Source organism: Primulina eburnea, chromosome 18 (assembly GCF_022965805.1).
Source record: "Primulina eburnea isolate SZY01 chromosome 18, ASM2296580v1, whole genome shotgun sequence".
NCBI classification, from domain to species: Eukaryota; Viridiplantae; Streptophyta; class Magnoliopsida; order Lamiales; family Gesneriaceae; genus Primulina; species Primulina eburnea.
Window position 1 is genome coordinate 28,566,444 of NC_133118.1, and position 14,741 is coordinate 28,581,184.

At 33.2% G+C, this 14,741-nt stretch overlaps 2 protein-coding genes across 3 annotated transcripts; one reads left to right on the forward strand and one right to left on the reverse strand.

Annotated features, from left to right (window-relative positions):
* Positions 1 to 629: 629 nt before the first annotated feature.
* Positions 630 to 1,043, forward strand: LOC140819241 (uncharacterized). The gene has a single exon (XM_073179252.1). It carries the CDS (start codon positions 630 to 632, stop codon positions 1,041 to 1,043), a length of 414 nt encoding a protein of 137 aa, XP_073035353.1.
* A 183-nt stretch (positions 1,044 to 1,226) lies between these two features.
* LOC140819350 (protein JOKA2-like) lies at positions 1,227 to 6,177 on the reverse strand. 2 transcript variants are annotated; one of them, XM_073179395.1, is made up of 7 exons: positions 5,783 to 6,177; positions 3,197 to 4,578; positions 2,961 to 3,072; positions 2,609 to 2,860; positions 2,130 to 2,279; positions 1,598 to 2,005; positions 1,227 to 1,477 (listed from the first exon to the last, which is right to left on the reverse strand). In XM_073179395.1, the coding sequence occupies exons 1-7, from the start codon at positions 5,807 to 5,809 to the stop codon at positions 1,379 to 1,381; spliced, it is 2,430 nt and encodes an 809-aa protein (XP_073035496.1). In that variant the 5' UTR covers positions 5,810 to 6,177; the 3' UTR covers positions 1,227 to 1,378. The 2 variants fall into 2 exon arrangements, with proteins under 2 accessions (XP_073035496.1, XP_073035495.1); XM_073179394.1 differs by having other exon boundaries at positions 1,598 to 2,029; positions 5,783 to 6,176.
* Positions 6,178 to 14,741: the final 8,564 nt, after the last annotated feature.

The window sequence follows — 14,741 nt, forward strand, 5'->3', positions numbered from 1 at the left end:
AAGAATCAAATTTCAATGTTGCTAACTCAACCGAAATTATTTGTTGAAAAAAATCTGTTCACGTCCTCAAAATTAGTTGTGAAAATTATGACAATTTTTTGCGAGGTTGTGCGCATATGTAACGAAAGAATAATAAACTTACCAATTCTTGACAAATTTAAATATTTTTCGTAGGAGGCAATGCACATATATATATAAGCATTAAGGAAGGGTCTAGGAATTAGATTTAAAGGCTTAAACTTGATTTAATAAATTATATATTATCACCAAAAACTTATGTGAGACTGTCTCACGGTTTGTATTTGTGAGACGGATCTCTTATTTGGGTCATCCATTAAAAAGTATTACTTTTTATGCTAAGAATATTACTTTTTATTGTAAATATGGGTAGGGTTGACCCGTCTCACAGATTAAAATCCGTGAGTGGGTCTCACATGAGACCCACTCAATTTATATTCATATAGATCCTCAAATCTCTTTTCCCCTGATGTTGAATTTATTCTTTTTTTCTGTCCATACAATCCAAAAAGAGACAAATATAGAGCCATCCATATCTCTATATTCCGTTCTATCCAATGAATCACAAATCTTAAACCTCATTGTGTCACCAAAAACTCAGGCTCAAAACCATGAAGGACTCAAAGCAAGAAGAACAAGGACCAGATGTCGAAATCCTCAAGGCCGTGGCGCAAGCATGGCATGGCCATTCGAGCAACTCGAAGACAACCACCACCACCTTAGAATCTGATGCTTGCAGGCAATATTTCAAGAGCAAGCCGAGCAGATTCAAAATCGAAGCGATAAGAATGACTATCAAAAGAGACCGATGCAACGCTAGTTGGGATTTCAGGCAGTCCCTTTGGGATTCGTATGAGATTGTGACGGTCTCGAAGAAGTTGGAGATGGGGCTAGTAGTGAACGACGACTCGTTTATAGGAACACATAGCCAAGATGGATGTATCAAGAGGCGGCAGGAGAGTAAGAATAGTTTGAGGAATTTGTTCAATAAGATGTCATCCAAGAGATTGCAGGATGATGGATAAATTTCAAGAAAGTAGTCCTTTTTGTAAAGGTTTTTAGTAGCTGTAGCTGATCTTCTGTTTTTATAACTCAATTTTTCAATATGAATAATGGGATCAACAGTATATTTTGAGTGCTTGATTGATACCACCACAACTTTCATTGGTTAGAATATGCATTCAACATAGACACAAGAAGAAAGGATATTCAGAATCAGTTTAAAAAGTTGAAAACTTACCAAGATCAATCTGAACAAATTTAACATCTTAAAAATAAAACTCCGACAGATAATCTACCGAAAAAAGCAGCTAGTTTATGTAGCCGCATTTATTTCTAGTCTTTCAATATAAAAAGAGGATCATTTACTTTCTGCAGCAATAAGCTCCATGACGACATGCTTGATGCTTCCATTGTTCTTCTCAAGTAGCTTCTTGTTCATTTCTGTATCATAGAAGCCCTGCATTGGTCATACAATTAGACAACATTTTAAGAATTATGTGCAGATTGTGAAACCACAGCAAAGAGATTAACCGAATAACAAGGCATGATTGAGGTGTTATGACTTGGAGAAACTCACCATATCCAAAAGCTCATCTAGGATACTATCCCACTCAGAAATCTCTGAAACATCGTCCAGGTCCAGATCATCCTCGCTCATTGTCGATACATCATTGTTTAAATTAACAGATTTGAAGCTCATTCCCTCGTCTTCAGATGCAGGTAAGTTTATATCAGGCAATGGTAGAAAAGGATGAAGCACATCAGATCTTATGGAAGGGAAATCCGGTGCCATATTTGAGAGATCAAAAATAGGATGTGAAACAGGTGCAGTATAAGAAGGAACAAAACTATTATAGTTATTCTCAGGATCAATTTGACAATTTTCAACAATTGATTCTGGAACCACATTAATAGTTTCAGGATCATTTAAACAACTGCTCAGAGAAGGTAAGTTCAGGTTAAAGCTCCTAATATTTTCCAGTGGCTTCACTGCAACAGAAGTAACAACCTACAGCAGAACCGTAAAATAGCCAATCCAAGCATGCCGTTAGAAATCATAAAATAAATTCAGAAAAAATAAACAGCAACGACTACATAACAGTAACAACCTTGATCCGAATCCAAATGAGTTGCCCAAACCTTTGTCCGGAGGGGGAAGCCAATCCCCAGCAAGATTCATACTTTCTTGGAAGCTCAGGAGCAATGCAATCAACAGCAACATCAAGCTCCTGGTTAATGGCCAAACCAGTTGCAGGAATCTGGCCAAACGAGAAAACCATTTATTTAAATATTCCTTTAATTGAAAAGGATATTCAAACATTTTACTTAACTAAGGCGTGCACAACAAGACAAGGACACCATGATTACTCAATCAATAAAGAAAAACAAGAAGGGAAAGAATCAATGTGATTAGAATTTCAAAAAAGACATTGGTTAACTTCACAATGTACATACAAGAGTTTATTGATGATTAGTCGAGATACAGTGATTTTGGAAAAAGCCAAGAGGGCGAAAAATTCCAGGCAAACAGAAACAGCGATTGTGTATATAAGGGGCATAAAAATTACATAAAAACAGGACAACTCACCTTTAACTCAACAGAAAGTTCATTGCTCAATTTATCTCCTCCCATCCAGAAAATGATTGTTTTCTTGGGCCACACAATTATACCATTGTTCTTCAGTCGCCAAACCTTGGTAAATGGAGTTAAAGGTGCCATAACAGTATTATCGGGTATATTCACATCTGTAATGAAGCAACTATCCATCTTGGACAGACATGATTTAACCTTAAAACCCCTGCAATCCTGTGATGAAACCGGATCCCGATCCTTGGCATGCTGAAAGTTAGCATGAAAAGCAAATATTAGCATAAGAAGAAATAAAAGCTAAAAGAGAGTCAATGAAATAACAAAAATAGTGATGATGATATATACATACAGAATCATACAACACATGGTGTGGATAAACCACAGGGCGATCAATTCTGATATAGTCACATGCATTTCCCATTTCCGCAAAACAGATCATGCACAGATCGTAGTTCTCCTTTCTGCACGAGAAACTTAAACGGTCAGTTTAGTGTTAACACCGAGGCATAGCTATACTCATCAGAAGATTTAGTTTTTTAGGATAAGCTTATCCTAAGATTTTAAGTTCACTCGACTAATTCTTACACTTTTGACTTGAACCTAGGGCCAGTAATAGGATGGACCCCACAACCATCACAGAAGATGCCGCAGTGAAAGACATGGAAAGTGTCAACAATTTGACTACCGCACCCGCTAGACGTAACCAGCCTTGAAGCAGGATGAGATTGAAAAGCTTTGGCATTTTCTACAGGTATTCTGGAAATCGGGCAGTCATCTGTGGGACTAGGACTTGAAAACAGGTCCGGACTATTTAAAATACCGCGATAAGGAGCCCAAATTGAGCTTGTAGAGTTCCCAAAACTTCCGAGGAATAAAGATTTAGTCCTGCCACCAACATGGTCTACCTTAATAGGATTGGAAGCACTGGAATTGAAAGGATATGGTTGAAGGCTAGGACCTCGTATATTGGTAGGCTTTTCAGTAGGAAAATTACATCCGCTGCCAATCTTCCCGATAAACCAATCTGTGTTTAGAAGAGGGGGGGGATGAGATGTTGTCACAAAAGGCTTGTCCTTTGCATGAAATTCCCCAATTTTTTCGATCCTTTCTTTCATGGCAGTTTCTTTTTTATCGACTCTATCGGGCACAACCTTAGATTCAGCAATCACAGGCTGGCCAACACTGATATTCTGCGACTCAAGTGCCACTTCATGAAAGCCAGGCACTGTTAAAGATGTAGCCTTCATGATTACTCCAGAAGCAATTCCAAGTTTCTCATCATTTAACGAGTTAAACCATTGTTCCTTTTGATTTTCTAAGCTCTCATTGTGTCTAAGAGATCGCTTATCAGATCCACCATTTGATGGAACCTTCGGTGTGGCTCCATCAACCTTGGATGGTTCCAAGTTTTTGGTTGTTGTGGCAGCTGCACTGCTTTCAGTAACATCACTCTGGGTCCTGGTTCTTGCTGCATGTTGGGAATCTGAATGATGGGCCAAGTAGGACAGGCCCACTTTTGAGAAGTACTCAACAAGGTCAGAAACACCTGAAGCAGAGGACGAAGCTTTGGATGCCAAATCACTGGATAACTTCACGACGGTTTCATAGAGTGGCTCTGGAACAGTTTTCAGAATTTTAGGGCAATTTTGCAATGGTTGTTGCACGGATTGAGATTTCAAGGAAGTAGAATTTCCACTTGGACCGTGTCGTATGCCATTTTTTTCAGACTTCAGCTTGACCGTGATTCTCAAGGGGTCCAGCGCCTGCTTCTTCGCATCACAAAGATCATCATCATCAACAAGAGCCACCTCATCACCATCTTCGTCAATATAAGTGAGCATTAGTTCAGTATTTGAAGTTAAGTTGAAGAGGGTAAGAAGCTTCTCCCTTAAACGATCCATGTTGAGATCAATTTCATAATCAGTAACCCGAACATTGATACGCCTATGTGTTTCTTGATATTTGACCTGTAAAAACGTTGCAAAAACTAGATCAACAAAAATACATGCTAAGCCTAAGCATACGTCTGAGAAGTATAATCAAATGTATTCATCTAGGATATACAATAAAACATACTTTTACACAAAATTAGCCCTAGCAATCTCCATCCTGAAGGTGATACACTGATCCATTGCTACACACACCATAAATCTCGAAGACCAAAAACTCAGGTCTTTGCATAAATTGAATCCGTCTTAAAACCTTTTTTAAGATCATACCTCTATTGTAACAAAAATCCAAAGGCACAAAATTATGCAAAAGATAAAACTATCATCTAGCACTTATAAAAGTTTACGAAATTTCACCACAACTAGTGTCACAAAACCACAAAAAAATATTGAAAAAAAGTAACACGTGACAACCCAAGCTACCTGGAATTCAGGAGGAAAAAAACGTAGCACACAGATTGACATAATAAAAAGGGAAAAAGATTAATTACACACACTTTCCAACAAGGGTGCGTGCTCTCTTAGATTATAAAACATAAAGATGAGTGTGTTCAAGATTTGAAAACACGAGGAATTAATAAATCATTTTTTTCACAAGTGGCTTTTAGTAATTTTGTTATTTAAGAATGGTGGTGTATATAATTAATAATCCTAAAGAAAATAAACTTTCAAGTTTTTCATTTTTGATCTTATTATCAAGCAATTCCAATTCATGGTCTCACTCCACTAACTTATGTAAAAAATTACTAAAACCTTTAAAACTGTAAAATTCAGTGGAGTATAACCATGAATTGTCCGATAAGAATTTTAAAAACTAAAATTTTTGGAAAATTAAAGGAAATTTTCAGTTTCTGAACAGGATCATAAGAATATTTCACGGGTAAAAATTCAAAAAAAAATTGTAAAATTTTGAGGAAAAAAAATTCAAAAACCGTCAGCAAGGTCGTTCCGTTCTGCTACGGCCGAGAAACCGGCGATATTCCATTAAAAAAAAAATAGCGTCATTCTGAAAACGACCGGTCTCAACGTTCTGCGGCCGCGAACCATGTCACCAATAAACTAATATTTCAAAAAAAATACTCGAAAAAGAGAAAAAGGAAAAAAAAAAAAAAAAAAGCACACAAAAACTTCAATAACTCGTCATCAAAAGCAACAATTAACAGTTAAACAACAATCATGCAAAAAATAACAAGTAATCATAGGATAAAGGAGGGAAATCCACCTTGATCACCATAGTTGGAACTTCCATAGCCCCTGCTCTACCAAAAAACCCACAAGTCAGAAACCCTTATTCACCTCTAATTCATCTTCGCCATAAAATTAGAGGAAAACCCAATTCCTATTCAAAGCAGAATTTTCCATTAAATGGCAAAAAAATATTTTAAAAAAATCTAAAAACCCATGTGAACAACAAACGATAGAGAAACAACTTCGACTAAATAAATAATCGGAAATCTTAAAAAGATTTTATGCAATCCATGCGTATCTGCGAGCCGCGTTTCACTCCGAAGTGCTATCTCTGAGTAATTAGAGGATATGTATAAAGAGCCTCGTTATTTATACATACATACTTATTGGCGAGAAGTCGTGCGTCCTTCAATGAAGAAAATGAGTGTTGTTGAGTCTGAAGCAAATATTTTATATTTTTATAGCCCTTTTCTGACGTCGAGGCGCATGCGTTACGTGTGTTCTGTATTACGATTATATTTTTATAACGTGTCGTGGTATGAATATTACGTGTATCTCGTGACACGTCGTATTCAGTATTACGGTCATATTTTATATTTTTATAATGTAACATGATATGTGTATTGTGTGTGTCCCGTGACGCGTCGAGACACATGCGTTACACAATGTGCTTCATATCACGATGTATTTTATACTTTTATAACGTGTCGTGGCATGCGTACCGCGTGTGTTTCGTAAAACGTCATACTTATATTTTATAACGGGTCGTGAAACACGTATAGAGTTTGTTTCGTGAAAAAACATGTTAGAAATTTGTTTTTATCGATTTTTTTAAAATTCAAATGTAGGAACGGAAATATAATGATATAATAAAGTAGGTTACTATGGTTTAAAGAGTATGTCTCTTGTGAGACGGCTTCACAAATCTTTATCTAGTGAGACGGGTCAACCATGTCGATATTCACGATAAAAAGTAATGCTATTAGCATAAAAAGTAATAATTTTTCATGGATGACCCAAATAAGAGACACGTCTCATAAAATACGACTTGTGAAATCGTCTCACATAAGTTTTTGTCTTGTTTAAAAGCCATATTTATATTATTTTATGTTTTAATTGTTTTCTTCCTTTTATTTAAAAAACGAAATATTATTTGGGATTTCTTTGATGATATAAAGTAGGTTACTGCGATTTAAAAGCCATAATAAACTGTATAAATTACGTAAACTAGTAAAATATTGAAAAAGGAAAATTCAATAAATTAAATATTATTGTGATTATTTAATTTTGCACTTTTTCTTTCCATCTAATGTTAAATTTTCCTTTTTAAATTGGAGCATGGATTTAATTTTGGAGTTGATAAGGTCAAAGTTTATATGTGTTTTGATTTCAAAAAAAAAAAATTTGTTGATAAGGGTTTTCAAAGATAACATGATTGTTATTATCATGATACTTCTATATAAAATAAAATGGTTGTAATTTGATATTCAGAACTTTGATATTTTAATATTATCTCATGTATTTTTATTCGTAAGACATGTCAAAATTATTCATATTTACAATTTAAAAAATAATGATTTTGGTAGAAAAAATATGAGTGACTCAAATAAAATATTTGTTTCACAAAATTAATTTTAGAGTTGATAAGGTCAAAGTTTATATGTGTTTTGATTTCAAAAAAAAAAAATTGTTGATAAGGGTTTTCAAAGATAATTAACATAATTGTTATCATCATAATACTTTTATATAAAATAAAATGGTTGTAATTTGATATTCTGAACTTTGATATTTTAATATTATCTCATGTATTTTTATTCGTGAGACATGTCAAAATTATTCATATTTACAATTTAAAAAATAATGATTTTGGTAGAAAAAGTATGAGTGACTCGAATAAAATATTTGTTTCACAAAATTAATTCATAAAACTATCTCACATTAATTTTTGTGTAATTTTTAAGGGCATAAACAATTGAGAGTCTAAACAAATCATGTTATAGTGAATAAATATTATTCTCTTTAGACTCAGAGTTATCAAACTCGGGTCGAGCTGAAACATGTTCAAGTAACGCATCATGCGATCGAAAATATTTAGGGAAAATATTTTTTTCAGTCCAGCAACTTGATTATTTTTGGGTTTCGGTCCACTAACTTTTTAATTTTTGATCTTGATATACTATCTTTTTTTTTCGCTATTTTGGTCGATATTCTATTTGGGTGACCAATTTTAAACCAAAAAGCTGACTAGGCGGTGGTCGGAGCTGATATGGCTTGAAAATTGATTATCTGTATAATTTTTTACCACTTAACATCCTACTCAATTTTCAAATATTTTTATTTTGTTTACATTTCTCCACCCACGATCCCTACTTTCTTTCTCGTAATTCTTTTCAACCCTAGAAATGTAAGCCACAACACTAGTATGTCATCCTACGGCTGAAATAAAGATTCGAGACTCACAAGATTTTAAGTTTCCTCCACCATATTACGGTATGTTTTTGCACGGATTCTTGCCTCACAATAACGCAGTAATTTTTTTGTTATTATGTGTTTGAAACAATGTTTTTCGGGTTTTCTTTGTAATACGCTTTTACAAAAATTCGAGCCTCAATTTGTTTTATTTCCGTCATTGTGGTCCATAATGAATGAGATTTAATGGGTTTTTTCATTTAAAAAATATTGGATGGTCCCGTGAAGTGTAATTTTCAAAACATGTTGCTGGACTTCTGCTAAAATTATATAAGATGCTCCACTTTTGCTAGACTTTTTTTATTTAATGGGTTTTTCTAAGCATGTGTACTTTTTTTGTAATCCAGATGTTAATAGCAAGGAATTTACATTGAGTCTTCACTATGGAGGAAAGTTTCACACCCGGTGACGAACACACGCCTATGTAGGTGGTGTTGTACTTAAATTTGATTTTGTTGAATTTGTTATGCTTGCTTTAGATCAGTTTAAGAAGGTAGCTGAACATGAAGGTGTTAAAAAAACTTGTTGAAATTTGATGCTTAATGAATGAAAATTAAGCAAATAAATCAATGTGTTTGATTGAAAAAATTCGAAACGAAGAACGAAACTTAACTGAACGAATATTAAGTTCGGTGGTTCTGAATAAAACTCGAAAAGAGTTTATCAAATGTTGAAAGAAACTTAAACGAGTAGTCGGAACACGTAAGGGACGAAAAAAAAATTGTCTGTACAGTAGCCGGCGCGGGTCTGCGCAGCGCGCGCATGGCAGTGGCATGCGTGCAGGCTCGCGCACATGCGCACGGAGCAGCGCGCATGTGCGTGCGCCTGCCGAGAGCTCTCGGCGCTGCCGAGCGCTCTCGGGAGCGCGCGCGCATGCAGGCGCGAGCGGGTGCCTGCAGGTTTTCGTGTCCCTTCGAATTTTCTGATGTTTTTTCATTTCCTTGGCATTGTTTGATGATTGTGATCAGTTACAATGACCAATGGACACTCCCTATGAATGAAAGATCATGTCTTTTGCATGAAAAACATTAAATGCTTGATATTTTGAAAATCAAACATTACATACACAACATAACATCTTTTTGTATCTACTTCTTCTTCCTTCTTTAACAAGAGAGTTTTTTCATTTCCTTGTGATAGAACTTGAATATTTGAGTGCTCATTATTCAAGAGTTGTAGTTCTATTTTGGGAGAAGATTGTCACAAACTTCTAGCACATTGTGAGGGGCAAATTTTTCTTAAGGAGAAAGTGTTCAACACTTGCCTCTACAAAGTCATTCTTTTGATTTCTTCTTGCTTTTCCTTTCATATTTGAATACCACAAACAACAAAACCTATGAGGGATTTCACGAATGTTGAACATGATGGTTTTAGATGGATCAAGAATGACGCTGATTTGGTTAAAACTTACGAGGAAAAGATAAAATTTACTAGAGAATTCACATATACATTGAGGAAGTGAGCAGATTTTGTCCATATGTACCTTTTGATTATTTAGCGGAGAAAAATAAGGATGAAACTTAGCATGATTGGACAGTAGATGGTGAAAGTGATGGGGTAGTTAATGAGGGTGTGACGGAAGGTACAAAAGAAGATGACAGTGATGACATATTATGAATACAGTGATGAAGACAGGGATTTTAGTAAGAGTATTTATGGTGATGATTCAGAAAAAGATGATAAATTTTTCGAACAGAATATGGAAAAACTGAGTTACTTAGAAAGGAGTTTGAGTCAAAAGAAACCGTGCAGAAAAATGAGCTCGTTCACCACGAACTGCGCATGCATCCATGAAGAAATGCTTGAATGAAGAAAAATTTAACTTCCAATTTTGTCATCCATGAAACCTTCTTCTGGGATTGTCATTTGTCCACGAGGTACCCAAATGAGCTCGTTTCCCACAATTACAATGAATTGAACTAGTACCAGAAATCAAAGTACATTTTTCTCCGACCTGCAATTGAACTTTCTTCTTTTCTATGTTGTCTGGTTTCTCTCGTATTTAATTTGGGTTATATGGGGCATGCAATTACATGAATTATTGGGTACGGAGAGATTTAGAAGGAAATGACTTGTCCTTTTTCCCTCATTTTTTATAATTAATTGGACATGTAATTACAATAAAAATTATGGGAAAATGACTTGGGTATTAAGTGGCAAAATAATCAAGAGATCCCCAATTTTCAAGCAACATAAGCTCCAGCCACCGCCTAATCAGCTTTTTTTCAGCAGAAATTGGCCACGTAAATAGAAAATGGACCAAAATAGCGAAAGAAAAAAGATAGTGTATCGAGATCAAAAATAAAAAATTTAGTAGACCAAAATAAAAAAATGATAAAATTGCTGGACCGAAAAAAACATTTTCCCAAATATTTATTATTTATTTTTTAGCTTGAACATTTGTTTAATAGAGTTTGATAGTTAAGTCCAAGAAAATGAATCGAGCCCGACTTCAAATTCCTAACTTGAGCCAAAATCGAGCCTAAATTAGTTCACGTTTCAAACTTGGAATCGAATTATAAAACATTTCGATCTTGACTTCAATTTTAATTGTGTTGCTAAGCCAAATTGATCCGGATATTCATGTGGTCTCAAATCTTAAATGAAACTGGACTATATACAATGTGAGGGGATTTGTTAGCCAATTATTCTAGTGGATTTTAAATTTTAATGATTGACGAATTCGAAGTAATTTAACATTGTTCCTCAACAATTGCGTTAAGATTACATCTTATGTAAGACGATTTCACATATCTATATCAATGAGATTAATCGATCCGATCCATATCTAGAGTGAAAAATAATACTTTTGACATAAAAAAATCAAACTTTTCATAGGTCGAATAAGATATCTGTCTCACAAAATTGATTCATGAAACGGTCGCATAATAGTTTTCGTGTTGCATTTATATAAATCACGAGTTAAGATTGAAAAAGAGGTTTGAAATCAATGGATATGGAGATCATCCAAACTATTTGAGTAAATTTACGGTAAGAGTTTAATCGCAAATCCATTTAAGCTTTTCCTCCCAAATGCAAATTAGCAAGATTAGAACACTAATACATAAGTACCAATTGTCATTATTGAAAAACGATGATTATGTAGCGTTTGGACGATTGTACGATTTAAAATATTTGAAAAACAACGTTACCATCAATCAACTTTGCGGATACTATTCATTCGATTTGGAAACTGTTCCAAAATTATTCATTTTATATTAATCTTATGATATAAATTTCAGATGGTGGCAAATGATGAATGGATGAGGACTTAAGTTGACATATATATTACATTAAATAATAAAAAAAACATGTTAACTTAATTATCCAATATAGTCAAATCTACTTGAAGCATAAATATAAAAAAAAAACAAAGAGAAATATATTCAAAATTGGACCAAAATAAAAGTCCCATTGCTCATAAATATTCACCACAAATTCTACAATTTATAATTGTACACTACAAAAAAAGTCAACTATATCAAACAAGTCATTGTCACCATGCTAAGAAGAGTGGCACAAGCAAAAGCAACAAGGCTCCTTTCCTTAACCAAAACCTTGACTAAGTACATAGCAACATCTGAGGTGATCTTCCTCCCCTCCTTAACCAAAACCCGGCGACGTTTTCCCGCGAAAGCCAAGAGCACCACCACGGTTATGCAAGTGACGACGGTAGTCCGTACGGCGAAAACTATCAGAACGATGAACAAAAAGAGTACGAGAATGGGTAGGACAGAAGCGTAATAGCTCGAAGAATGGATCGTCTTGTCGAGCGATGAGAGGAAAATGGAGAAAGATATTAGGAAGAAGAGGAAGCATGATGTAGTCTTGGTGTTCTTGGTGATTTGTTTCATTTAAAAATATGATGATAAATGGAATGAAAGAAATGGAGGAGGGGATGATTGGTATATGTAGTTGTTTTGATATGGGAATTATTGGTTGTAAAGTTTAAAGGTGAGATTGGAAAGTATGTTGTGCACATGGCAAGGTTGGCAGAAAGGGTTGCCAAACTTAATTATTTAATCACCTACTTTTGAAAATTATGGTTGAATAATTATTTAATATTAGATGTATTCTTCTTGGTGATACATTGAATACATAAAGTTGCACTAATTTTATTCATTACTCAACTTTATATATGTGTGTGTATATATATATATATATATATATATATATATATATATATATAGACTTTGGCGTCACTGCGAGTGTATTTCTTCGGAAAAGAGAAAATCGTGTGAGACGATCTCATGAATATTTATATGTGAGACGGGTCAACTTTATCGATATTCACAAAAAAAATTATTACTCTTAGCGTAAAAAGTAATATTTTTTTATGGATGACCCAATAAGATTTGTCTCACAAAATACGACCTGTGAGACCGTCTCACACAAGTTTTTGCCAAGAGTATCATTATAAGTCAATTTCGTAGAACAGATCTCTTATCCGATCCGAAACATACAAAAGTGTTATTTCTTATGTCAAAGATATTATTTTTTATTTTAAATATGGATTTTGTCGACCCTGTGTGAACTAGATCTGTGACACTGTCTCACGAAAAACCTGGTTTTGCATTAATAAGAGAATTTCATATATAATTTTTAAAATAGAATTTTTTTTAAAAAATAATAATAATAAGTTTGTGGGTTTTTTTAAAAATTCAGACAACGTATATACACGTATTTATGTTGGCTTATGAATATTGTATAATAAAATAAGTAAAAGGTTGTTGAATTTAAAGAACATTAAAGGAGAACAGCATTACGTACATTGAATTGATTCCTGGTCTTGCAATGTTAGAATCAAGGAAGACAGTAGCAATAAGTCGCCATGATTCATGTTCTTGGAATTTTTTAATACGTCGAGGGCAATTTTAATAAAATAAAATTATATTTTTTTTAATTTTTACTAATCATTTATGCACGACATCTGACATCAATATCCCAAATTTGAGACGAAGTGATAGATTTGATACTCGACTCGATTGTAGCAAACTCATCGTCACACAAAAAAATAAAAAGAAAAAAACAACAATCTGTCAACTATAGATGTTAATATATTGAGTAGGTCTTTTGTGAGACGGTCTCACGAATCTTTATCTGTGAGATGGGTTAACTCTACTGATATTCACAATAAAAAGTAATTCTCTTAGCATAAAAAGTAATATTTTTCATTGATAACCCAAATAAGAGATCAGTCTCACAAAATACGACCCGTGAAACCGTCTCACACGTTTTTGTCTAATATATTTTGGTAAGTGATAAATATACACGTTCGATTGTAATACTGATTGTAACCTTGTATATATTGTAAAGGTTGTGTATGATGTTATTTTATTGGATTAATATTGTCCGTTCGAACAAGTATTTTAAAAACATTTTTAATATTTTATAAGTTAAAAAATTTTAAATATTTGTTTGGACTTTGGACGACATTTTTTTAAAAAAGTTTGTTCTACAAAAATATTTTTTAAAGAACATTGAAATGTTTTTTTTTAATGTTTTTATATTAAAAAAATGTGGGTCGAACTGAAATTGAAAGATTTTATAAAAAAATAAAATACTTTTGCATTTTTAAGACTAATAATCTATTATTTTGTAATCATATCGTGATGGGTCATTTTACGCTACTCATGTATTTGTACTTACTATATTATCAAGTTTGAGTTTTTAGAGTAAATATTTTGGCAAACATTTGTACGGTCTCACGGATCATATTTTGCAAGACGAATCTCTTATTTGGGTAATTCATGAAAAAATATTTCTTTTTATGCAAAGAGTATTACTTTTTTATGTGAATATTGGTAGGGTTGACTCGTCTCATAGATAAAGATTCGTGAGACCGTCTCACAAGAGACCTACTCAAATATTTTTGATATATCGGTATTCGTTTGGACAAATACTTATAAAAAGTTTTTATAAAGTATTTTTTACAATTATTTATAAATTATTTAAGAGTTGTTTTACTAACAAATATCCAGTTTTTTTATAATTATTCTGTAAAAATATTTTTATAGTTAAAATAAAATGTTCTGATTTTCATCATTATTTCATTTCAAAAAACATTAAAAAAATATCTCAATTATTTTTAAAAAAATATTTTTCGATAATGTTTTACAAAAACTATCCAAACACACTTTTAAATTTTTCTTGCTTAGAAACACTAAAAACATTTTTAAAGTATTTGTTCAAACGAAACTTGATGTCGCATTTTTTAGGTACCAAAAATACTCATATCCTCTAAAAAAAATCATATCAAATTACAAAAATACTCAATCTTTATTAAATAAAATATTATTATAAAACCTATTTTAATAAATGTATAGCTTAGCTATAACTAACATGTCTTATTCATTTTCAAAAATCTTTTCAATTTTGAAAATAAAATTATCTATACACCAATTGGAGTATGACTCGAGTTAATCCGACTGGCCCATTCAATTTATCCAGTCACAGAAGGCGTATCGGCCCATTAACTAGCAATAAATTTGGAACAAACCGTATTTCATCTGCATTAGTATGTT

What these genes read in the sequence shown, in the direction of transcription:
- LOC140819241 (XM_073179252.1), top strand. Translation starts at nt 630, where the DNA reads ATGAAGGACTCAAAGCAAGAAGAACAAGGACCAGATGTCGAAATCCTC.
- LOC140819350 (XM_073179394.1), bottom strand. Translation starts at nt 5,809, where the DNA reads ATGGAAGTTCCAACTATGGTGATCAAG. An exon ending in AACTTTCTGTTGAGTTAAAG is followed by an intron (nt 2,280 to 2,608) that starts GTGAGTTGTCCT and finishes TCGTTTGGCCAG; the next exon opens with ATTCCTGCAACTGGTTTGGC. An exon ending in TAGATGAGCTTTTGGATATG is followed by an intron (nt 1,478 to 1,597) that starts GTGAGTTTCTCC and finishes TGACCAATGCAG; the next exon opens with GGCTTCTATGATACAGAAAT.